Raw genomic sequence first — 26,733 nt, 5'->3', positions numbered from 1 at the left:
AAAATTATTTATATTAACAGTGGATCAAAGGACTGTGTGTTATGTAAAACGTGCTGCGTGCTAATTAGTTTTAGTGTTAAATGCATCGCTCTTGTTACGTTTATGTCTGGTGTCCCACACTACTCCGGAGAGTTCAATCCACTGAAACTGAGACTTTTGGAAAGTTCAAATCCTGCATTTTAACGCTACACCTGCCTTTGCTGTTCCACGTCTGTAGTAGTGTCTGCAACTAACCGACTGCACAGATGACAGTTGGCTTCTTGTTTACACCAGCATGTGCATGCCCAGTGTTCGGAAATGATCATGTGGTTTCAAGTGTGTTCGTATGGACAAATATCATTTCTGATACAGAGGTGAAACACTCGTCTGCACAGAGATTGTTTTCTTTTTAAAATGAAAACGTAGGCAACAAAATAAATAATGGACCATTCAGAAATATTTGTAAATAAATCACCCACCCACCCACTAAGCAGTCCCTGTGTTACTCACTGGATCTGGCCACATCTCTGGTCTCTGGGAAGACAAACAAGGCCTGAAGACATCTGCTCCAGCTCTCTCCTCTCTCTGAAAATACAAAAACATCGTTGTCTACGGGGAAGATATTTTGTCCCTTTGTATTTTGTATCCCCATTTTCTGACTTTTTAAATGTTTTTTTTTCTGTAAAATGAATGTAAAAACATGTAAAATGATCTTTTTAGGTTCTGACTGGGTGGAGGTGTGAAATGAAACACTCCCTTCACTTGCAGTGATAAAAAAGTTCTACAAAGGCATCAGAAGCTAATTCGGCTCACTGTTAAACATTATTTATATTGTCCTCTACATAATTTACCACTACACCCCATCAGCCCCATGTCATACCAGTGGGTGTGGCCATCTGAACACTGGAGAGTAGAAAGAGAAATCCTCTCTCTGTGAGTGCATTCACCAGAACCTGTATGGAGAACAGACGACTGTCATTCAACAGATCTTGTGTAATTTCCCTCGTGTTCCCTTCCTTTCCTTATTTACTTTTTGTTCCTTCCTTTTTTCTCCCCCACCTTCATTGTTCTATTCTTCCCTCTTACTTTCTTTCAGTCTTTCATAACTCATAATACATTTCATTCTCTTCCTGTTACAGGTTAGCAAGCATTAACTTTTAGCTTTCAATAATCACACACATATTGTATGAAAAATGCATTTTTCTTATTGGCTTATTTTTACAAGTTGTCTGTTGGGAAGGAAAAGTTACTTATTGCAGATTTTTACCAAGGCAAATATCTTTGAGATTTCAACTGTGACAGAAAAAGGAGCGTGACTACTTTTACATGTTGTTATGTCCACATAGAAAGACCAGATTGAAAGACATTGAGTGGTGGATGTCGAGGATCTTCTTCAGATGGGCCACTGGATCTTCTGAGTCACCTCAACACTTTAACTTTTAAAAATTTTCAAGTAAAAGTTACTTGTTAGTTTTTATATCATTGTACTTTCATGAAACGCTATTTCAAGATTTTTCACAATAAAACCAAAACAGTTAAAGAAGGGGTTACACCCACTGAGCTGCACTATTAATGTGAAGTATCTGTGCAGGAAGTGTTGCTCTTCAATGAAAGTAGCTTAACAGTGATCCATAAAAACTGTGTTTCTGTTAAAAATAGGATTGTTATTGTACTGATGGAATTAGTGCTGTGAAAATGAACAAGTCTCTGCAGGTAACTGAAGGCCCTGTCTGCGATTTAACTTATTCAACATGGTTACAATCACCACATTGTTGTTGAATGTCTTGTCTGCACTGTACATGAGATCCTGCTGTTTCTCTATAGTGTAGCTGCCATTTAACGAATCAGACAAATAAACTGATTTACAGTATTAAAGTTATCACAACTCACCATTCTCTTAATCTCCAGTTCCTGCAGTAGTTTTGTGACGCTGGTCGTTGACCGACTTCTGTCAACCACCTCCAGAAGACTGCAGCAATAACCGTTCTTCACAACTACACACACACAAAACACACACAATCCTTCTCAGTTTCACACACATATTCTTCTGTGACACATTTTTGACGCCCTGTGACGGTGTAAATGCAGAGAAACTAAATGGTCAACTTTAAACATATGTGATGTCAACATAAAATAAGGGCTGTCAGCCTGGTGTGTACCGTCCCGTCAGTCTGAAGGTTAGTCTGACCTCACCTTCTTGGCTGCTGTTGTAGAGGTTGTAGGAGAAGAGGTCGGAGGGGAGGAGCTTGGTCACCTGCTCAAGCCTCATCAAACATCCCATTGTCAACTTCTCTGGTCTGAGGGAGACACACGGTGAGATTCACACAGAGCAAACCATTTTAAAATTTGACGATGGCACAAATGTAGCAGAATCCTGATGAACTGCCCTTTTAAAAACACACTTTAAAACACTTTTACACTTGTCCTGTTGGGTAAGTTTCCCTGAGATACCATTAGTATAAGGAGATGAGAGCCCTGTCTTATATAAATGAAATATGAAATATGGTGATATGTAAAATCTACATTTATGTAGCTTGTTTTCAGACTGCCTTTCTGAACTCATAATCCCTGACGGCCTTAATTCTTGGCTGTTTGACACACAGATGAATGAATGAATACATTTACTCACAGTCTGTGGGGCAGGAAGGGAGGAGAGAAGGAGCGAAGGGAGATCTGGAAGAGAACCTGGTCGCCTTTAACTAAATCTCCACTCCACACTGTGAACTGAGCTCGCTCTGAGACAGCAAAACACGAGAGAGAGAGAGAGAGAGAGAGAGAGAGAGAGAGAGAGAGAGAGTGTCAGGTTGTGAGTGTCAGCTTCGAGGCAAGACAGGAAATATAATGTCTGATATTCAAGCTGTCAGTGTGAACTATGTTCTTCAAGCTCTGGTGCGATTTGGTGGAAAACAGGGACCAGTGCTCACCTTTACTCCCCTCTGCTGATTGACTGTTCAACCTGTTCAAACACGGAGAAGCTGTCAATTCACACGTCTTAAAAGTAAGTGAGGTCTGCATGAGATTCTCAACAGAACAGCAAAGTCCACAAAAGACTTCCAAAGTTAAAGTTAAATGCTGAAGCTACATTGGCAACTTCAGTTGGATGGTTTTCTTGAGCTTACAGACGCCATGTTCTAGCTTTGCTTTCTTGCAGACCAACCCAACTGAACGCTGGTGGTTTCAAACACAAATACATTTCTGTTAGAGCAACCCTGGGAGAAAGACAGCTTGGCTGTAAGAGTTGAAAAAACACTACAAACAACAAATTGACAACAAAAGGATTAAAACAGAGCCACTTAATACCCTCTGAGAGCTCTGCAATCCAGACGATTAACTTTTTAATGACCACCTCATTTCCCGGCTCAGTCTACTGTTCTCTGCACTGGCTTAGTCTGCATTTACTTTTTTAACTGAATCATTCTGTTTTAGTGTTTAACATTCCAGATCCCCATACCTGATGGGGGCCAGAGGTTTGCTGGGAAGTGCAGAGTCTTTTCCTTTAAACTGGAAGGAGACGACAGCGTACGGACAAACCTGCCGAGGCCTCTGCCGCAATTCGTCAAACAAATACTCGTAGAAGTATTGCTGAAATAAACAACATAATGATAGCACTGAAAGCCATGCTTTGCATCTTTAAAGGACAACTTGACTTTCAATTATAAAAATATTTAGCAGAACCAAAACATATTAATTTCACAAGGCCTTTAAAATCTTTACACTCCAGGTCAATCCAACACCAAGCGTGTTAGGTGACATGCGTGGCCTGGTCAGTGTATTTTGGGCTTGAGACTCAGCTGTTTCATGTCACAGAGGATGTTAGCTTGACTCTATGATGTAAACACGTTATGTGTGGTCTGAGGTGTTATATATGATTTTAGCTTGGCATTGAACAACCGTGCTGTTTCTGCCTGAACTTGACCCAAAGATGACTAGAGCCTGATAACAAAAACAACTGAAGAAAGTCCTGTTTAAACCATTTAAACAATGATTTTCACTGTCCCCTTGATAAACAGTGATGTACTGCTGCAATAGAATCATTTTTGTCGAAATGTACTGATGTCCAGGGATAACTGGTCCTTTTCTGTGTATTTATCAGTTTATTTATCAGTTTCTGTAAAACTGTTCTGATCATTTACTTGTGTGAGTTCGAAGGCGCGGTAGGAGGAGAGCGAGGTCACTTTGCTGGCGTTCTTGGAGATGTGGCTGTCAAAGCGAGGCGTTGGATCTAGAAGGTTCTTCATGTTTTCATAAATGCTCTTCACTTTTCCCTGAAACAAAAAATGGAGACACCTCAACTGTCTAAATCTGTTTATTATCATTTCTATCACAAAGACTTGAAACAGGGTCACTGATACAAAGCAGCTCACCTTCATCACTTTGAAGATGACGATCTCTCCTGTGGCTCCTGGGGTGAAGGAGTTTATCTGGAGGAGGTCTGAGTACCTGGAGAGATACACTCCTACAGACATACACACACAAATACACACACATATGAACAAAGAACAACATGAAGATCATGGGTCACTTTCTTTTCACCACACACTGATTTTGTGTGTATATATTTTGTGACCTCTCCTTTCAGCATGCAGGACAAAAACTCAGAATGAACAATAAATGGATGGAAAAGGTAAAATAATAATTTTGTGTTATTGTCTATGTATTTACCTGCATGTATCTGTTCACTCTTACCTTTAGTGGGGTTTCCCAACACTGTGATCCAGCTCTGACCCACACACAGCCCCTTCTCACAGAGCATGGGAACCTAGAACAGACAAATGATTCAGAAAAATAATGTCAGTTCAAGGACATAGCACTTTTCAAGAATAAGGCTCATTAATGAATATCAAATGATCACTTGATCTTTGCAACAGTAGTTCAGTATTTTCCAGAAGAAATCCAGTAATTCTCTAAAAATATTCACATCCAGGAAATAAGTATTTTTTGTAAATAGTACAAAATACCTGTGGCTTGGGATAAATTCCAAAAAGCATCAATAACAACAAAAATGTTGTTTTATTAGACAGCAATTAATAGAAATTAATTTCACCTTGTCAGTTTCAGCCAATAAGAAACCGTAGCTCTCCTCCAGCTCTTTATCTGTCCTCCCGTCCACCTTCATCTCCTTCCTCTTCTCCACAAACTGAAAAACAGCACACACACAATCATCAAATGAATATAATCATGGCTCCATAATGAACAGTTGCAGCACATCCCAGTTTGTCCAGTGGCTCCGGGTGATCTACGTAGGCCATGTAGATGTGCGTTTCCTCAAGCCCTCTACCCATCCAGCACTCACCTCTTTCTCCAGCAGCTCACTGTGGACAAGGCGAGGTATGGAGTAGGTGACGCAGCCTGCAGAGCCTGTGTCGATGTAACTGGAGGTCAGGATAGTCATCATGTTTTCAAACTCCCTGGACTCAGTTGAGACATGCTCGACAAGAGCTGGAAGACGGACGGGAAAGACAGGTCAATAATCACTAATAATCACACATTATCCTTTGAGCTGTGGAGGGCACACAGTGAGAAGGGTTCACTGTAGGAGGAGTGATTCACTGGCTACAGCTACAACAGCATCAGTTAGGTCCAACACTGATGCTGGGTGATACTTTCCGGCTCACAGTCGGTGTTCCAGTTCTCCCTAGAGATGCTGGACATGGCTGAGGTCAATTTCTTCCAAACCAAACTGGGCAAATCATGTTTTTATGGACCTTGCTTTGTGCACAGGGGCATTGTCACGTTGAGACAGGAAAGGACCAAACACAAACCATTGACACAAATCTGAAAGTACACTATTGTCTAAAATGTCATCACAATGGCATTGTTATTTCCCATAAATTGAACTAAGAGCCCCAAACCAGGAAAAAACAGCAGAGCAAAGTACACTAGCATGTTTTTTGCCAAATACTGTGTCCTCAGTATTTGGCCAAACAGTGTATTCTCTGCCTGTAAGAAATGAAGTTAAATTTGGGTCACATCACTCTTTGCCAACCAACTCTAACACTAAACATTATAAAGCTACAGTTTTCCACATTTACCCCCAACGCTCTCCAAAGAAATAAAAACACATTAACCTGAGCTCATTTACAAGATTTAATTTCCATAGGAGTTTATTTATTGGGTCCCACACATATCAGAAGTCACAAATAAATGTGTAATAAATGTCCTAATACTGCCAATCCTTTATGCAGCTTTCAGCACCTTTCAGGTGAGCCTTACCCACACCCAAACAGAAGGTGTTAGCAGCTGGGGACCCACCTCAGTTATAAAGGCACCAGTGAAGCCTTTTTTGTGCCAAATGCGCCAGACTCTCAGGAGACTGAAGAACCTGTAGCAGCTGCCGCCCTCAGTGTGGAGGAGAGGGCTCAGCTGGAGCACCTGAGAAAGGTGCTGCTGATGTGCAACTACATCCTCTCATGATAGAGATTTAACAAAAGATTCATTTTCATGGTAAAATTAGTGCAATACTGGAGGGCTGTTGGAGAAATTATGATACTTTATGACTAGATAAACATAGTTATCCTAATTATCAGAGAGGAATAGAGTGACCTTCTCTGTTTCTCTCTGCTACTGCTCCCACACATTTCTCATGATAAGACATGAAGCTGTCTCTACTGAGTGTGACTCACATCAGCAAGAATGTGAGGTCACTCTCATATGTTCTGTATATATATCCTGTGTGAACTTTGAGTCTGTAATGCAAATGTTCAAAGAGTACACTGTGTGTAACTTGTTCCCTTGCTGCAAGAATAAACATCTTACTCAGACGGTATTCCTGAGTTTATTGGATAATTTTCCTAACAAAGGCTTTTTCAGGTTCAGGTTCAGGTTATTGTCATTTCTGATGACAGCCATGTAGGATTCAATTATTTAATTAAAAAAATTTAAGGACAATAAATGCAACAGACAAAATTAAAAAAACAAAACATTATACAAAATAGGTACAAACATCACACAATCTTAAAATAAAAAGATAAATCATTATTAGCAACAACTCAGGTGTACATAAAGCATAAAATGAGCAAGATTTTTATGTAAAAATCTAATTAGATTTTTAAAAAAAAACTGGGTATCAAGAGATGTTTCCACTTCTATTTGTTTGTTTCAATTGATGAACTTGAGAAAGACCAGGTGTGGCTGAGACACTGATCATATATTAAAATAATTCATTCACTAATCTTCATTTGTATGCCTGTTATTACCATGACCAGGATCTAGATTTTGGTGTGCATTCACCAGCCATTCAGTATGCAAGCAATATCATGCAATGGCATCATTGCATCATTATCATGCAATCACATTGTGTGTTTCCGCTGGAAGAAAAACAACCCGTTATGGCTAAAATTAGAATCAAGTATAATTGGAGACGAATAGCCAGGTCATGTCAATGTCATATCCCAAATGTCAAAGAACTATTGCACTACTACTGTGCAAGTACTATAAATGCACTCAATGAGTCTAGGACAGGGGGCAGAGAAGGAGGTGGCAGTGGAGTGAATTTAGGCAAACAGTCTGGAAAACAACCCCCCATAAAACGGCTAATTGTTTTTTTAGATTTCTATTTTTTTTATGGAATAAATAAATGAGACATAATGTGTTAGTGGTGAGATTAAAGCTGGTGGATGGTTGAATTTGTTGTCATCAGATAGAGTCAGGTCAGCTAACCAGCTGATGGTCCAGCTTCATTACTAGAGTGGTATCAATCTCATGTAATTCTCTGCCTGAAAAAGAATAATCTTATTTCCCAAAATCAACCTATCCCTTTAATGATTAAAAAAAGAGGAAAGGTCAAAATTGAAGCAGCAATGCAAACATATGCTGATCTTTAGTCCCTAATATGGGTTAAGCTCCAAACAATTAATCATTTAGTCAAGAAAAAATACCCCCTCACAACTCTGCAGGTGACATACTCAGGTGTCTTGTTTTGTTCAACAAATTCTCACATTTGGCAAGTTGGAATCAGAGAGTGTGTCTCATTTTTCACCAGGTTTGCTTGAAAAATGACTGAAACATCAACTTATTATCAAACTAGTTACTGGTTATTTTTCTGTCAATTGACTTATGGATTCACCAGCTAATCATTTAAGCTCTAAAACTGATGTTGATGTCATGGAGTACCCCTCTTGTGTCAAGCTCTGTTTCCCTTACAAGCTTTTCCTCTACTGGAAACAGGGTGTCAGGCACAGTTGACCTCTGTGGTTGTGGTCAGAGTTTGGGTTTAGGTTATGGTTGAGTTGGAGTTAACAGAAAAACAACCTGTTGGGAATAGGGTGAAGTTTGGTCTCAGGCTAAGGTAAAGAAAAACACAAATCAACAGGGAATCACTTCCACACAACATCCTTTTACCCAGAAGCTAAATCTATCAAACATTCCTTTGCGATTCTTGTCCATGTTGACATGATTACATCATGATTGAACCAGTCAGTCCTTCTCATTAATGTCTCTGCCCACAGAACTGTCACTAACTTGGATGTTTTTGTTTTTCTCACTGTTCTGAGTAAAAACTCTATAGACTGTTCCATGTAAAAATCCCAGGTGATCAACAGTGTCAGAAACACTCAATCCAGCCTGTCTAGCACTAACAATCATGTCACAGTTAAAGTCACTGAGATCACATTTTTCCCCATTCTGATGTTTGATGTGAACATAAACTGAGGCTCCCCACCTGTATCTGCTTGAGTTTATGAATTGCACTACTGTCACATGATTGGCTGAATAAGTGCATGAATAATTAGGTGTACAGGTGTTCATAATAAAGTGCTCCTAGGTGGGCACCTGTAGAATGAAATCTAACTTTAACCCCTTAGCCCTTAACTAGCACGAACTGACTTGGTCAGGACAACACAAATGTCCTTATTTAGGAGTTATCAAATAATTTAAGTGTCGTTCTGATGCCAGTTAAACAAAATAGGGAAAAAGGCGGGCGCACCATGTCCCTGTAAAATGTAAACAAATCAAGGAGGCGGACACCACATGTGAACTAATGCGCACTAACGTCAACATAAAGATGAAATCTTTAGCTTCAAGCTTTAAACGCAAATATAAATCCACTGCCATTTATTATCACTCATACACAAGATTATAATTAGCTAGGAAGTGAAAAGAGACGTCAAGTACTAACATAGCATTTAAATAAGGTTAGCTCGCTAACTGCTAACTAGCATCCTCAAACACATTGTAATTTGAACAAAGCGTTTCTTTAGTGCATTATAGTGAACTTATATGGCAGCAGGGTTGAATATAATCAATACACAACAGTAAATGTGAGTAATGTTGAGTTTATGAGTAAGCTTACACAGGTTAAAAATTGACCTGTCCGATAATGGATCTTTTCCGTTAATCCGGAACTTTAAATTGACAGACTTCAGAGCAACGGCTGAGATTTCAAATAAATAAAATGAATTAAAGTACAACGTTAATTGAAGACGTACAACTTTTGGTTAATCTGTTATAATTTCACTGAATTGCAGGGAGGTTAAGGACCAGCTCACCTCTATTTTCCCTGGTTTTCCTCGGTATATGGAACTTCTTCGGCTCCATTGGCATATGCCTCTGGTGGACTATTTGTGACACCGAGTTCCTTCTCTCCATCCTTCCCCCGGCAGCACCCAGTATCTCCAGACCAGTTAGAGTTTCTCTCGGAGGCTGCAGCTCGATCACCTCGCCATCTTGCAGGCTAACGTTAGCTCCAAGCTCCGCGGTACCAACGGCGGCGGCAGCAGCAGCAGCAGCAGCAGTAGCAGCAACAGAAGACATCCTCCTCGGACGAGCTGCCTCCCTCCGAGCCAGGATGTCGTCCATAGTCGGATTCTCCACCAGACCCACGCCTCTCTTCCTAACCGTCACACCGTCACAGTCGCTCTTATAGAGCCCCGGGATGACACCGCTGTTACCTCCGGATGCCGTAGCAGCGTAGGAACTCGAACCAACATACAGCCCGCACCATGTTTCCTGAGAGCAGAGGTCTTCTTCACTAAGATTTAACTGCAGCTGGTGAACTAGATGTTGCTCTACTGCCATCTGCTGGAAATTATTATCGCCTTCATTGTCAAATAGCTTGGTATGGAAGCCGTTTTCCTCCAAGAAAAGAAAATGATGACATTTTGAATGTGGAATGACAGATATAAAAACAAATACTACTAATATCAATAATATTTTGAATCAGTATCACGTGATTTAGATTTTTGTAAGTCTCTTATTTTTGACTCAGAAAGTTATAATTTGGATTTATTTTGATTTAACATCAAACATGGATTACAACCAGACAAAAAAAGACCCCCAGTGACCAAAGTTAATGAGGTAATTAATTAAGTTAATTAGTAATTAACACAAAGAAAACGCAGGCAAAGTAAATAAAATGAAGTACTGTCAGGCTGCAACTATTTTCATGATCAATGGGTCTGACAGTTACTTTCTTTAATTATCTCTTGATTGTTCAGTGAATAAAATGGCAGATAATTGTGGAAAAATTCAACTAATTACTTCACACACACACATTTCTAACAAATTTTTGAGTAATAAAATGATGTAGACCCAAATAATATGGAGTAACCAGGGGCCTTGGGGGCCTCTGGGCAGTTGCCTGCCTTCCTCCTTTGAGATTCAGCTTTGATTTCTTTCTTTAATTTTGAATTTTCATAATTTAGATTTTGAAAATTCCAGAATTTGTACTCAGAAAGTTAGGATTTGGAGTAATTTTGGCTTACCATCGGTATTTTTAATTCTGTTATTCCTAGGGTTTTTTTTTTCTTTTCCAGGCAAAAGCAGGACTCTCTATATATACTTAGATAATGGCAGGTATTACCCTCCACTTTCCATTTGTCATGCAAATATATTCGATTCCTTAATACAGTGCACAACTCTAAGGCTGTTCTCACCAAATATTGTGTTTTAAATCATTGCCAATGTGTTTTCTGACCTGTTGCACTATTTACGTTAAGGCAAACAGTTTCTTACATTCTTCTTCCTCGGAGAAACTAGCTTTATTAACAGTACCTGTCACTAGTCAGGACATTGCCTGAGCAACAGATTTAAAGTGTGTCATAGTTGACATTGTGCACACAGGTGTCTTTAACAACAGTTGGGGTATTTCTCAGGGTTGAGTTTTAAGTCCACTCCTTTTTACAATCCACATTAATTGCCTAGGGCTGTATGTTTATAACTGTTGATTGCACTTGTATGCACTCATTCTAAAAGACAAAAGCGTTTCAAATTTTGTATTTGTCTTTATTTAAACATGGCAGTATTTTCTTTGCAATCACCAATAACCATCCATTCAGTGAGGCTTCTTTTTAAAACAATTTATTGATGCTTTGGTCTTGTGACAATCCACACATTAGTGCACAAGTATTGTCTGTGTATCTTTAGTCCTCTCTGAGATGTGTAAATAACCTGCTTTTAAAAGTTTGGTAGTTGTCTGGTAACTTAACCACTGTGGTAAACTTCATCCACCCTCATCACCATCACAACTATCCTGACAGTGGTCATTTATAATATCAAACTGATTGTCTGGACATTGTAAGTCATATTTCATGTGTTGTAAGGACATATATAACAAACAGTCATGCTTGGCTTTGTTCCTACATTCATATACAGACAGACTTCATATACATTCTTTACATACAGTACATACACAACAGGCTCCTCCCTCAGGACTCTGATTGCCACCAAGCTGCAGCAGCTTCGTAGTAACTTAGTAATTTTATAGAATTTTGTGGTAGGGATCGATGTTCAAAACGGAAAATCCACCGAAGATTCAATTAATGTATTTGGAATACTACCCGACTACATGCTACAATCACATTCATTCACAAGGAAAGGTTATACTGTGCCGATAGCTTAAGGTTTTGCTTTAAGAGTATTTCTAGAGTCTACGCTTGCAAAATATTCATTTCCAACATTTATTTATTTTTTTTATTTTCAGCAGTGTTCCTGCGTAACTTCCTTCCCTTTTAAACACTGCATTAATTAATTTTTGGCCTCTACATGGAGAAACATCAAACAACTGACAGATACACAGCCACCACCAGCTCACTTGATCATGCTGCTATCACTAACAGACAACTGATAAACTTGCATGTATCAGCACACACAGCAATACGATCATCCCACTGTTGAATGTAAGGCCAATATTCACTCTTCGCTTTGGTTTGGTCTCCACCAGCAAGTTACCAATGTTGCCTGTCTGTCATTTGGTGCTGGTCAGGTAGTTTACAATGGGTGTATGAAAAACGCTGCCTGCTGCAGCTGGAAACACAAAAACTGAACTATGAAATAAGTTTGCTGTAAAACAAATCTAGGAGCTAAAAGAGGCTAAAAAGGTCAGTGGGTCCAAAATCCTAAACACTTACACTCTTTCACATCAATATAATATCAAAAATATTTAATGCATGTTTGAGGCATTAGGCAATTAAAGCTCTTTTACAGAAACATCATAGTCGTGGTTTGATAAAATAGTCACGGTCAGAGATGGGACTTAATGCTGTGTAAGGGGCAAAAACCTATACAACCTCCACACTCTTACCTCACTCACCCCTACACTGAAATTCACTGAGCATCGCCATCACACGTACTGTAATCATTGCAACCTGGACCTGCATCACTTTTCACTTAAAATGTATTTTCTGCTGGAGAGCACTTACACATGAACATTATTCATAGGAGAACATTCACATTTACAAATGGTTGCAAATTTAGACTCATAGATCAGCTAATAATGAGTAACTTGTTACTGTGATGTGCCATGAGAACTGGCTCTGTCTTCTCCAGTGTTTCCAGACATTACAAGTGATTATAAGACATGATGAACAGAGTTTTAGAAACAGAACAAGAAATTTGCAAAAAAAAAGAAGTAATCTTTCAACTGATTAACTGATGAAAATAAAAATCCCTATAATTGGAGATACAAGTTTGATTATTTGTAATTGTTCTTTGAAAGCTATGGAAGGTAAGTGTTCCTTACCACGACTAATGTCGCACTTTTTCTGCCTCTTTGTATTTGCTAAATCTCTACAACAGAGATGGTAAGTTAGCGTTTAGTGGTAGTTAGCTACACACGATTCATTATAATTCACTCATAGTGTTTTAAATGCAAAAAGCTTTTGACTTGAATTCTGACTTTTGTGATCGGCTTTACCTTTTGCATGTATTAGCTGAGGATGATGCTGACATCAGCAGATCTGTGGTAGAGGTTTTTCTGAAAATATTAGTGTTGAATTAGCACATAGCAGAAGTTTATATGGGGTGTGTCTTTTCTGCTCGTTAATTTAAAAACTATTGGCAGTGTTTCTTTAAAGGTGCCCTGTGGAGTCTTTATGTAAACAAACAAGTTATCTTGTTTCTCACCTAAACACATTGTGGTTTTTCTTGAGGTCTAACAAATGTGTTGAATACATTTCTTTCCTCTTCCTGGGCATTGTTACTGGCATTAGCTATTAGTGCCAACAGCTTGAAACCATTAGTGGGAAGGTGTATTGCATAATAGGTGAGCACCTGCATGTACATGTACATCTTTGTGTGCATGTTAGTATAGGGCTCCTGTTCTTAGTGCCAGTAGTGACACAAACTCCACTGGGAAACTTTAACAGTCCAAATAGAAAGGTGAAGACTATAGGCAGCAACATAGAGTTTGTCCAAAGGCTGGTCTAGTGCAAAATATAAGTAAGTGAGCAAATGTTAACTATGAAGAAATAAATTCAGGATAAAGTAAACTAGAATAAAACAAGCCAGGAAATAGTTTCACTCTTGCACCGTCTAATCTGGTGAAGTGTAACATGGTGTGTGGGATGTGGGATACAGCAGTAGTCACAGTAACATGAGTAAAGCTCAAGCTCCGAAAAATAGTGTTGGGCTGTGAGGTGACTTTTGGCGTTGTGGCCGCAGTTGGAACTGCAGGTCATGTGACAGCCACTGGCCCACAAATAATTTGCCCCATACAAATACATAATTTCAAAAGGCAGTAAAATCATAAATACATTTTGCTGAGCATCACAAAACTCCAAAATGTGGAAGTTGCAGAGGAAAGCCTGAGGAAGCCCGAAAAACGTTTTTTTTGCAGTATGTTCATGCTGAATAACTTTCATTGGAATGAATGGGGCACCATTGGTGTCCAGTTCTCTTAATAGCATTCATGCCATTAGTACAGCTACATGGGGCCAGTGTTCCAGAGTGTAGGGGTGATGGTTGTTGTGGCATTCTAGAACGCAGTGGTTACCGTGGTTACCAGCAGTCAGGGTACAGCAGTTACAGTGTTCTAGAACACACTGTTTAATGTTTCTTAACAAGTTCAAGTGATTGTTGTAAGTGACATCATCATCATCATCCCAGCTTTGATTGGATGCAGTGTCAGTTTTTTTTTTGTTTGGTCCTAGTATCAGCACCTAAGGGACAGATCCTCGCCCTCCAGTAAGTCAACCTCATTTGTGTCCATGCAGCCCTCCTCCTCCTTAGCGCCTCTCCACCCCCCCTCTATCACCTCCTCCTCTTGAGTGGGAGAAGCAGGGGAGAGGGGGGAGGTTGGAACATCATTACCATCTCTGCTGAGAGTCTCTCTTTCTACTCCTCCTCCTCCTCCTTCTCCATCCATCTTCCAGTCTGCTCTGGCTCCCAGCTCTGCCCCCATCTCATCACAGAGACCCTGCCCTGTCTCCATCTCCCCCGTCTCTGTCCCACTGATTGTCACCCTCGTCTGACTGTCCATCCCTGTTTCTCCATGTAATTCAAAACCTGTCCCACCATCCACAGCCAAACCTGTCTCCATCTCCCTACCCGTCATTGTCTCCTGAGTCAAACCCACCTCAGCCTCTTTACCTGAACTTAGATCTTGACCTCCACTCAGACCCTCCTGTCCTTCCAAACACAGCCCTGTCTCCATCTCCCCCCACATCCCTTTCTCATCTTCAATTCCTGAATCACTTCGCAAACTCAGTGCTGTCCCATCAAGTGTCCCTTTCTGTCCACCCAGCTCTTTCTCCAGACACGGTCCTGTCAGTGGTGGCAGGTCTCCAGTCAGTGCTGCGGCTTCCTTGGCTTGTCTGATGCAGTTTATCCATTGTTGTTTGTTGAAGGCGTCGCTGGCCTGGAAGAAGTGGCTCTGCAGCTGACCTCCGGTACGGTGCGAAACCCGGAAGAAGTTCTTTGCTGTGAGGAGGAGAGAGGCGGCTGCTTTTAAATTTGTATGTTGTATTCTATCAAACTGAATCTGTACTCCATTTTTGTTATATTACATATATATAAAGAAGGTTAATATAAGCTGTAGCCTGACTGGTACTGTATTTTTGATACCCATATTAATATTTGAGAGTTTAAAAAATGAGATAGAGATACATCAGCTGAATATTATTTTCTACATAAACATATAGAGTAAACACACATCTTTAATAATCATTCTTACATCTGGTTATTAAAGAAAATTTGACCACTACTGTGGATAAGTGGAACATTTTATAGTGTAAAAATAAACTATAATAAAAAATATACTGAAGACACGATTTCTTAATGACATCAGACAAATCTTGGGCGTTCGTTTGTTTAAAATCTCTACATATAAAATCTGCATATGAATTATATGATGAATATGAATATTTGTGAAGTACTAAGTAGAAGTACTAACTGCGCTCGTTGTTGCTGAAGGCCCCTCTGATGGACCCGCCCACTCTCATCTCTCCATCTGATAGGTCCTCCAGGTCCAGCTGCCGGATGGGTATTGGCTGGCGGCAGAGCTGATAGCTGACTGGCTGGTCGTTCAGCGAGACCGACCTGGTGATGACCAGGACGTCCTGGAACAGAAAGACATGGAGCTTCTGGAGAGAGAGAGAGAAAGAGAGCAGAGGTGAATTTTTCTTCACCTGGTGATCAGCTGTTTTTGTTCACGCACAACAGATAAAATATTTGGATCCTGTTTACCAGTGATTAAAGTAGAAATTACTTAAACAATCATAATTTTTTTTTTTTGAATTTGGTTATTTACTGTAAATATAATTGTATCAATATCTTATATTTACATCTAATATATTATAAATTATATATTATATGTTTATCTATAAGAACCTACCATCACATTACAAAGCATTAAAAGATAGAACATAAGGGAGATACGATATTTCATAACTCATCTCATCTGATCTTATCCTCTTGCTTTTCTCATTTCTTCACATTAACTCAGTAAAACAAATATGAAACATGACAGAGAAGACAAATTGTGGAATGAGTTCATCATAAACTCAATATTTAATCTTTAGTTGTCGACTTCTGCTCAAGTTTCCCTCAATTTGCAAATGAATCCACTTTATACTTGACTTGCAACTCAATGATTTGAATCAGATGTTGATCTGTGAATATTTCAGTCTTGCTCTTTACATCCTTCTCTAATCCTCTGATGCATGTTAGGTGGGTGGCAGGTGGGTGACATCAAAACACAATTAACTGTGTGTTTACACAGGATACAAACCACCATGTTTGATTAAGGGTCTTTCTAACAGAGGGAATGTGTCTCATATGTATGGATAAAAGAGGAGGGGTGTATATAAATGTTGAAATCTACTGACGAGTCCTCGGTTGTTCTTCAGTTCTCCATGGCAGCTGAGGGTCCTGGACTGGTCGATGAGTTCGTCCCTCTGTCCGTCCTCCATGTACAACAGACGGTCTTTGTAGTACTGACACTCTGACTCCCCCGTCCGCCTGTTGATGTCCGCCACCACGCTCTGAACCATCAGCATCTGTGGAGCAAACGGACAAAATCTAACTAATCGAATCTGTTTCTGCTGAAAAATGTCAAATGAAAATGTTGAATTGGACAGAAGGCCGGCTGGTGCATAGGACCAAAGTACCTCAAATGAAAAGAAGACATTACAACATATACAACTTATCTTTATCCAGATTGATCTGCTGATTTTGTTTTTTCTTATGTAAAAAATAAAGGAATTCAACTCTCAAATTTTCAGGGTTACTTGTGGCTTTTCTATTTTTTCTGACTTTTATTTTCAACTTTGACGACTCATTTTATTTTCTACTGCTTCAGTTCGATACTGGGTTGCACCAGAGGTGTAGGGTAAAGGTGTACAGTATCTTCTTAACACCGGTTTTCCTCACCGCCTCGTCCAGGTGCTGCCGGTCCGGGTGGTCATTGGGTGTGTGCTTCAGGATCTCCCTGAGCAGCAGTGGGTATTTCACCAGTCGGCTGCGGGGAATGTCCAGGAAGTTCCACAGGTCCAACTTCCTGCTGAAGGGCGACTGGAGACAGCGCTGCAAAAAGTCCTGGACCCGCCGGTCCTGCTTCTTCTGGTCCAACAAGGCCTTGGCCTTCACCTGGTTACTGCAGTACGGGGTGTAGGAGGACAGACAGGGCAGCTGCAGGGACACAAAGACAGAGACATGGTTACTGCAGAGTGTAGGAGACGAGGAGATCTCAATCATGCAGACACTCAGTACGTTTGAATATGTGAAGAAAAGCACTCACTCACCCAGTCAGTCAGGATGTGTCCCACATGCTCTGTTGACCCGTCAGGTTTTCTGGCGTCTCTGAGGCGACTCAGCAGGTCTGAGGAGAGACAGATGAAAACATGTACAGAGGTCAGGACCCAGAGCAGCGCGGACACGTCGAACAACACACATGGGCAACACAAAGTTTTTAGCTTCATTCAGAAACAGCTGCACTGCAGGAGCCTCGATACCTGAGTCAATACCAAAACAAGTTCTCCTTTTTTCCCCTCTTTTTAAATTTTATTTACATTAGAAACTTATGAATTATTAATCTGACCAGACATTTGATGCCAACTGATGGTATTCAACAGTTTTTGAGACCAATCCTGATCACACAACCTTTTTTTACATTAGATTTCATCTTTCAGTCTGTCTTTAGTGAAACATGCACACATCCCATCCCAATCAATGCTTTTTGTCAACATGAATGTTTGCCTGACAAAAAACATTCACTTCTACACGTTCACCATCTAGTGGCAACTAGAGGAACTGCGGCTCTCAGCCCTCATCAGACCTGGAACACTTAACACTGCCGGCTTCTATCTGTGAGGGCTGTGAGTCATCCAGATGTTTTTACCTTGATTTTCTTCATGGATTTACTCAGAAGGAGAGAGAGACTTTCTCTTCATAAGAGGTGCTTAATCAGACATGACACCACAATGTTGAACTGCCATCAGATAAATGTAAAGAGATGCATGTCCTAAAGGGGCTTTACACTCCTCAGGTCTGGACCTAGCGCTCAGCTGAGGAGGCTGCTGTCTGTTTGAAACGTTAAAGCCTGTTCTTCTGTGACCTTATGAGAGGCTCAGTCCTACCTTCATGCAGGGGTATCAGCGAGTCCAGAGTACCAAAGATCTGGTTGAGTTCCTGCTCAGTCATGATTGACAGCTTCAGCATCGGGTCATGGTAGGCCTGCAGCACACAAGCAAACACACACATATGAGCATACCCAGAAAATACCAGTACTGTAGAATAAATGTAAGTCCCTCAGAGACGTCCTTCAAGAAAAAATAAAGGTTTCTGTTTACCTTCTTAGCCAACTTGAGATCCTCCACCAAGTCTTGCTCGCCCTGAGCCAACTCAAATATCGCCTGCAGGGAGAGAGAGTGAGTGTGAGTAGATCGTAGTCTTGGTTATCTGTAAGTCTTAAGAGGTTTTGACGACGTTGAAAGAATATAGAATTTCCTTCTGTAGTGTTTGTTTGTTGAAAAATATCTAAAGGAAGTCAGATAATAAATGATTACAAGTTAAAACACAAAGTAAAATCCAAACAATCACAAGAGATGTTACTGTGTTTCTCACCTCCTGTCGTTTTATCTCTTTTGGACTCAGAGGTTGTGTCGCCCCCAGTCGGACGTCAAACGTCTCGCTCCAAAGCTTGCTGTCCCGGCGCTTGGCGGCTGGGGCTGTTGCCATGGAACCCCGCGTCGCTGTCATGGAGGAGGAAGGGTTGGAGACAGTCGCTGAGATAACGCGCGTCTTCATCGTCGAAGAGGAGGGTGGAGGAGGAGGAGGAGGAGCGGCTCTCTCCGTCCGACTCTCATAACGAAAACTGATGGAGCGCTGCGGAGATGGAGACGAGGTGAAACCAGACTTTTTAAAAACGCAGAAGTGTCAGCATTCATTTTTATTTTTCACTGCTTGTCGTGATAGATAGGTTCAGCATCTGGAGCCAGTGGACTCAATGATAAAACATTCTGAATTTTCTACCACTCTGGCCAGATTCGTTACCATAGCAACCGCAGCCGAGGCAGATGAGGGATGTAGTGTTATATATAAATCTATGGGATTATAATGTCCCATAGTCTTGTGTGTTTCTATGTTTATTAATATTGATGGTGTGAGTAAAAGAATGGTGAGATGGTGGAGAACATGTGGACAGGTGGAAGCCGATCTGATCAGTGGTTCACCTGCAGCGTCTGACCGATCCTCTTCAGCGGTGCGGTCTTGACGGGCGGCAGCAGGCTGGCCAGAGACGTCACCCTGGATACAGGTTTACTGCGCTTGGTGCTGGGCTCCTGTAGGAGAAAAGATTTTAATTAGGTTTACATTATGATCCAAAAACAATAGTCCTTTGATCCATGTGTGGCTTTCAGAAACACGAGAGCTGAAGTCCAGACCAAGGGTCCACGTCCTGCTCAGATGACCTTCACACAGACCTCCAGACTACAGCGCCAAGGGGGATAACATCTAAATAATATTTCATTTTGTATATTCTAGGAATTTTATGAACAAACTTTATTGAAGCCTTTATGCAAAGCCTTGAACATTTCAGGCGTCCCCAGAGGTCCCATCAAAAGAGACACTGTTGCAGGCAGTAAAGAGACAGACGTCAAGACCTCCACGTTAAAAAGTCCAAACATTCTGCAAATACAGGATTCATTTCTGGTCCATCTTCACTGTACAACCAGCAGCCTGCAGCCACTGGCAGCTTATGGAGGTCAGTGCAGGTTTTCATCAAAGATCCTAAAAAAAAAAAAACTAAACTCCAACTACAACTGAACTGAAAATTATGTGAAATGGCGATTGTCTTCCAAGTTATTTATGGACGTCCCACTTTAGATTTCAGTCCATGAGGAACACAGTGACCTGAGAATTCATCCAAAACAAAACATCGATAAACAGCATGGCTTTAAAGGAAACAGATATTATAAAACGTCACAGTCCCTATAAACACTGGACTAATTGATTAGTTGATAAAAAAAGTTTGGGCAAGAATTTCAGTCCAGTCAGTCTCAACACTGACGTCTAGTCTGAGGTTTTCAAATAGTTTGTAGACGTTCTTGCAGTTTGCGGGAAAGCTGACTCTGTTTTGTTGATATACTGCATGTTCAACAATAGTGTGATTCAAAGTCTTCCCGTCTCTGCCAAACTTTCTCACACACACACACACACACACATACACACACACATACACACACACACACACACACACACACACAGATATCAGTTCCAATATCAGGGTCTGTCTCTCTGTGTGAAAAATCCACCAGGCTGCTTGTCCTGGATACAGACTCAATAAATATCAAAATAAATCAATGTGTGTGTGTGTGTGTGTGTGTGTGTGTGTGTGTGTGTGTGTGTTTGTTTATCTAGTGTCTGCCCTGCGGCCCACAGTCAGCTGACCTACTGGAGTACAGGAACCGTCAAACTTTTTTTCCATCAGTGCTTACAGTCAGGAATCAGTCGACCAAAAATAACAAGCTCTGACGGACAGGTTTCGTTTCTGTTTGTCGTGGTCGCTCGATGGAGTCAAAGGAGTTTATCTTTCTGCAAATCTGACAACAGATTTTCCAGTTTCCAACTAAAACATAAGAGTTTTGTCTAATCTCTTGGAGGAGACTGATCATCTAAAGCTATGACTCAGTAGTGTGTCAAGTTGCAGATGGAGGTCTAATGAGTCTCTAAAATACAAAACGTAAACACCAGTTAAACTCTAATTAAAGTCTGTATGTTTTCTCTCATTTAGCCGATGATAATAATGTATTTATTAAAGATATAACTGTTGTTTTAAAAGACGGTGGGGTTCAGTGAGGATGATACATAATCTGTTTATTTGCTCTACACTTGAGAAGTTTCCACTGGACGTGTCGTAGTGGGTTTCTGTGTGTGACGGCACTTCAGCTGATTCGATCTGACAAAGATTAATTCAGTGCAGTTGATCAACAGTAGACTGGTTATCTAATATCAGCAGGTTTACAGCAGGCTGCCTGCCGTTACAGGGTGTTAACAGGCCTGACCGGAGGCGGCCCATAAACTACACTGAAACCAAGCTGAAACAATTAGCTGATAAATAAATTAGCTTTAGTATCAATCAGTTATTCAGTTGGCTGTAGTCAGTGTTGTAGTCAATTCACTAAACTTGAGTCCAAGTCGAGTCTCAGTTCACAAGTCCAAGTCAAGACAGGAGTCCAGAAAATCAGGACTGGAGGCAGACTCGAGTCCGAGTATTAAATTTGATAAAATGACATTAAATCAGACTAGATTAGACTAATAAATTGTAATTAGTTGCAATATCAGGGCATTTTACCAGTTCACCAAACTAAACTAAAATAACTGATTTTAATTTGGCTGCATTTCCTCTGTCTTACCTCAACCTGTTTTCCCATGTTGCTGTTCCCTTTGCTGAACTCCAGAGAGCATCCAGACTTAAACTGCTGTACCAGCAGGCAGAGGGGGTTCTGCCCCGCCACCATACTGCTCACACCAAAGCCCAGCACAGGATCTGGACCATTTCCAGAACCAAGAGAGAAATAGTTTTAAAAGTGTGTAGGATGTCCAGGAAGAGATTGGTGCTGGTAGAGCATCCAGGTGTGAATGTTCAGAAGAGGTTGATAAGGAGTCTGGAAATAGTCTGATACAAAGATTTACAATCCAGTAGAGAGTTTAGAAGGAGTCTGGTATTGTTACGAGCGTCCAGTAAGAGTCTGGAAACGACAGAGCATCCAGTAAGTGTCTAGAAAAACTGTAAGGTGTCAAAACAGAGTGTGATACTTACAGAGCAAGTATAGCACCAGTAAAGAGTACAGAAGCTGAGTGGTCCAAATGGGATTTAGTGCTTGTGGGAAATATCAGCAACACTAATAAAGAATCCACAAGGAATTCAGAGAGTCCAGAGAAAGCCAGGTTCTGGTTCTGTGTTCAGGACGCAGCTGGTATTGATAGACGGTCCAGAAAGAATCCAATAACTTAATTGTCCACAAATGATTTGCTACCAGCAAGTTTCCAGAAATGTCTGACTGAGCGTCAAACAAGTCTTCATTACTTTGCCAGTATCCATAAAGCTCATCCCAGAACTCAGACAGAACTTGGTGCCAGTAGAGTTTCTGGCAACAATCTGGTTCTTCACAAGCATCCAGAAAACGTTTGGTATCAGTTTTGTCCCAGAAGTTAAGTCCGATCAAACAAAGGATCAATACCAGTGAAGATTCTGGATTCTGGATCAAGCAAAGTTTCCTGAGAACTCGTCTCTGGTAGCGTCCTGAAAACGTGCGGTGCTGTCAGAGGGCCGACAGGAGCAGAACATCTGGATCCAGCTCAGTACCAGCAGCGCCGCAAAGAGCTGAGCTTTCAGACGGATAAGTGAAGTCAATTTTCTTTTTTAAATCCCTGTTGACGCGCTTTCTGGCTCTCAGTGATGATCGCGCCCCTCCTGACTCTCCCTCTGTTTTAAAACTCACAGCTTGCTCATGCTCTCTCTCTCTCTCTCTCTCTCTCTCTCTCTGACTCACTAATTCACTGGCTCACTCATCCACTCACTCATTTTACTTCCTTCCTCTCTTTCTCCTTTCCCCCACCCCCACCCACTTTTCTGAGCTTTTGCAAAAACAATAAGATTTATATAAGGTTTACATTTTTCTTGTTGTTACCATAATCCCATGAAAGGACCCGAAAACAACAATGAATTGATCTTTCTAATGAGCATCGCGTTTGTGTCCAAAGCCTGATATATCTTATTCCTCTCTGCCGTGCAGCTCCATTGTTGTATGAAAATATTATAAACACATGCACTGGGAGACATGCTCCTCATCACCATGAACGCTCAGTTTATTTTGACTCAATCTCACACACAAAGTCCTGCTGCTGGAAATACTCTCTGGAGCAAAAAAATGTGTACTAATCCGCCACTGAAAATAGTCCCCAACAAATACACTATTTCCTCCTGTTTGAATAAAGTTTGCTAAAAACATCAGGTGTTTTAGGAAATTACCGAGCCTTTAAAAAAAAATATTAACAATACATTTTGTCAACCATTTTTTTTTTAAATATTAACAAATGGGCTTTGGGTTTAGTGCGAGTGACATGAAGTCAGCAGGTCGGGCCAAATGTACTTTGGTCCAGCTGCTGTTAGTTTTAACCACCATAATGCATCATAATTAAACCTCATCAAAGGGTTTAAAAGCAAAACTAATTAAATGAGCAAAGTAGCAATAAAAGGAAAACTCATATAAAGTACAAAGTTGCACCGTACACAGTATCATGACCCTTCCTGCTACTGGAGCTGATACTGGGGCTGCTGGTGGTGCTGGGACTTCACTGCTCAGTTCATCATCAATCAATGTCAATCTGAGCTGTAATTATCAGAGAGAGAGAGAGAGAGAGTAGCCTGCGGGCGGTCAGCGCTATGTCCTGGTTTTCCAGTAGTTTTCAAGTCAGTTACTGTGTTACTGAGCGCCCATGTTTTAGTTATAGAGCTAACTAACAATTATTTCCATTATTTATTAATCTGTGGATTCTTCAAAATGTCCATGAGTGGTGAAAACCATAATTAGTAAATCATAATTTACTAAGGCCTAAGGGGATGATATCAGACATTTGCCAACAATCCAAATTACAAAGATATTCAGTTTATGATCTCATAAGACAAACTGAAGCAGCAAGTCAAATGATTAATCAATTATCAAAATAATTGCAGATTAATAAAAATAAAATGAAGATTTGCTGCTTTTCTCTGTTTTTCATCTTTGTAAACTCCATATTTTTGGGATTCAGATTGATGGTTGGACAACAGAAGACATATGAAGGCGACATCTTGGGCTCTGGGAAATTATAACATTGATAATGAAAATAATAATTAGTTACATTAGTAAGTAGTCGTTTTAAAAATAGCCAAAATAAGGAAAGAGAGACACATACAGTATGTCCTGGATCAGATGTAGTAACAAGGAAACAGAATAACGTTGATCTTTATGTTATTTTTAGAAACGTTTCCATGGTTTTTCTTTGAAAGCGGTGAGTCACATCATCATCACTGACCTCTGACATGACATGAAACACACCTAATGTCTTGCTGACAATAGCAGCCCCTCTGATTCAGCTCATTGTCTGTAAATAGGACATTGGGTCATGGACGCCCAGAGACGACCACAGTCAAACAGACTCAAGCCTCTCATCTGGACTGTAACTCATTGACTGTATGCCCATACATTAGAGTGAGATCTTTAAATGACGTCTTATAAAATATGAATAGAAATCGCCAAATGCTTAAATTTCTGAGAACTGGTAACAAACCTTCAGACAGTCGAAACCTACAAAGACGAGACATAATCAAAAGGGACACTCTTCAAATCCTTTACCAACACAAAATTGTGCATCTTTCTGCACTGTTTTGTATTTCGTATCACTCTATAGGCGTCAAAGGGTATTGATGGCAAAACTACGGTGGCCCTGAAAGCTCAATGCACTGCAGCTTAAAATACACACAAATGGAGAAAACACAACTGAACTAACAAAACATCTTCATCAAATTGACAACACATGCGCAGCATTCAGAAAAAATCCTGAAAATGAGAAAGAACAAATATAGACATGAACTACAGATACTGAAAACACAACCAAATACAGAAAACAAAAATGGAAATGGGCTTCCATAAAATTTTTTTACTAATATTACTTTAAAAACTTTAAAACTATCTAAGAAAATAAACCTGCCTGCTTTTATTCTGAAGGCCACACAGCTATAACAGAAGTCTCTTTGTTTCCTTGAGAAAAAGTCGTCTTTGCTGTTGCCAAATAAAAGTGTCTTCTCACACAGTTTTCTAATCTTGGTTCACTAAACAAAATCAATAACTGTTAATCAACCATGTGACCCCGAGGCGCTCAGCAGATTTTAATTAACCAGTGAAAAAAATCAATAACCATTCTAGTGCCAAACACAAACCTCCACAGTGAATAAGTGACATGTTGAAACGACAGCTGGACTCCTCTGACCATCCGGTTCACCTGTAGAGCAGCAATGACCGGTCGACTGATCAATTAGTGAAATATCAATCAGCAACTATTTTGATAATCCACTGATTTTTCATTCATTTCATTTTCAAAAAAAATGCCAAACAATGTTCAGCGTCTCCATCGTGAGGATTTGTTGCTTTTCTGTAAACTGAATAACTTTTGATGATGTCAGCAATGTCTAAATGTGATTTATACATGAAACTATTAGTCATTCAGTCGAAAAAAGTAATCAGCAAATTCATCAATAATAAAAATAATTAGTTAGTTGCAACTCTACTTACACCATTTATAATTATCTGTATTTCAATAAAGTATTACTGTATAATTTCTGTATATATTCATGATCCTGAACTTTTTATTTTACTAGTAAGTTAAACTGTCATATGGAATATCTGAGTTTCTGAGTATCAGTAAATCTTTTTATACTGTAATTTATATGTTTTAATATTTTACAAACAGTGGTGAAAGAAATACTCTGATTTTTTTAACTTAGATTTTATTTACATAAAAATACAAAAGTATTACTTTCAAGTACTCATTATGCAGAATGGCACATTTCAGAATAATAGATATCTCATTATTGGATTAAAATTATTATTGTATTAATGTGTACATCAGTGTCATGTTGCAGCTGGTAAAGTTGGGGTTGATTTTATTGCTGGGTATCATTTATTTGTTAATTATATTTTGTATATTTTGTAAGTGACTAAAGTTGTCAAATAAATGTAAAGGAGTAAAAGTACAAATATTTCCCTGTATATAAAGTATAAAATGAAACTGCTATTAGAAGTACCTCAAAACTGTACTTAGGGAAAGTACCTGAGTAAATATTAGTTACTGTCAAAAAATGAATTAACCTTTCATCTGATTTAATTCATCTCCACTCCAGACAGAGATAGTGTTGCTCCAGAACTGAATATTTTCATATAAAATATGAAGCTCTGTCATAACGTTTGACCCTTAAATCTGATAAGGTGGTCTCCAGGTCCTGGATTTTCAGTAAAAGCACAATGTGACTGTATGTGACTCACTGAGCCAGAGGGAGTAACAGTAGAGAAACAATAGAGTGTAATTTATTCCTGGTTCAGTATCTGCCAACGCTGGTTTGTAACGGCACAAAGCTGCCGGTGTGTTTGGGTCTATTTGTCACACTGGAGTGTATTGAACAGGGTGGACATCCTGTGTTAGACTGAGCCGAGAGGGAAACGCCCGGGAAGGAACGGGCTGCTGGCAGAGGGCTAAAAACAGACAGGGGGTCCAACATGAGGGCCGAGGCCCCCGAGGGTCCGCATGTACAATAATCAACAGTCAGAGCTGAATGGAGTACATGCCCTCTGCTTTATGCTTTTCCTACATTTCAGTTTTCATTTTCAGTCATTATTATTATTATTATCATTATTATTATTATCTTAATACAAAACCTAAATTATATAATAAATCACAGTTACTGTCCAGTCAACAAATATTTATTATCCTGATGCATGTAGCTGCCTGTTAGCCCATCATAAATCCTATTTAATCAATCAAATCAATAAACCATTATTTGTCTAA

The 26,733-nt window shown here is 40.0% G+C and overlaps 2 protein-coding genes across 4 annotated transcripts in view; both read right to left on the bottom strand.

The window, feature by feature from the left end:
* Positions 1–842: 842 nt before the first annotated feature.
* On the bottom strand, positions 843–10,008 carry LOC111219350 (protein TASOR-like). The gene is made up of 12 exons (XM_022741983.1): positions 9,465–10,008; positions 5,273–5,418; positions 5,024–5,116; positions 4,666–4,738; positions 4,344–4,435; positions 4,113–4,244; positions 3,431–3,561; positions 2,904–2,935; positions 2,609–2,714; positions 2,173–2,276; positions 1,870–1,973; positions 843–932 (listed from the first exon to the last, which is right to left on the bottom strand). Exons 1-12 carry the CDS (start codon positions 9,991–9,993, stop codon positions 843–845), a joined length of 1,632 nt encoding a protein of 543 aa, XP_022597704.1. The 5' UTR covers positions 9,994–10,008.
* Positions 10,009–10,463: 455 nt separating this feature from the next.
* arhgef3 (Rho guanine nucleotide exchange factor 3) overlaps positions 10,464–26,733 on the bottom strand; it is a 30,276-nt gene continuing 14,006 nt past the window's right edge. For 2 of the 3 annotated variants that reach the window (XM_022742069.1, XM_022742071.1), the window contains 9 exons: positions 19,362–19,469; positions 18,754–19,014; positions 18,480–18,542; positions 18,267–18,363; positions 17,433–17,509; positions 17,062–17,319; positions 16,518–16,688; positions 15,584–15,773; positions 10,464–15,111 (listed from right to left, as the gene is read on the bottom strand). In XM_022742069.1, coding sequence (XP_022597790.1) covers positions 14,345–15,111; positions 15,584–15,773; positions 16,518–16,688; positions 17,062–17,319; positions 17,433–17,509; positions 18,267–18,363; positions 18,480–18,542; positions 18,754–19,014; positions 19,362–19,469 — 1,992 coding nt within the window. In that variant the 3' untranslated portion in view covers positions 10,464–14,344. Of the gene's footprint in view, positions 15,112–15,583; positions 15,774–16,517; positions 16,689–17,061; positions 17,320–17,432; positions 17,510–18,266; positions 18,364–18,479; positions 18,543–18,753; positions 19,015–19,361; positions 19,470–21,542; positions 21,677–21,949; positions 21,958–26,733 lie in introns of those variants that run through there. The other variant, XM_022742070.1, reaches the window with a different exon arrangement.

This window comes from Seriola dumerili, unplaced genomic scaffold (genome assembly GCF_002260705.1).
Source record: "Seriola dumerili isolate Sdu_G_001 unplaced genomic scaffold, Sdu_1.0 BDQW01000066.1, whole genome shotgun sequence".
NCBI lineage: Eukaryota > Metazoa > Chordata > Actinopteri > Carangiformes > Carangidae > Seriola > Seriola dumerili.
This window is presented reverse-complemented; position numbering and strand designations above follow the sequence as displayed.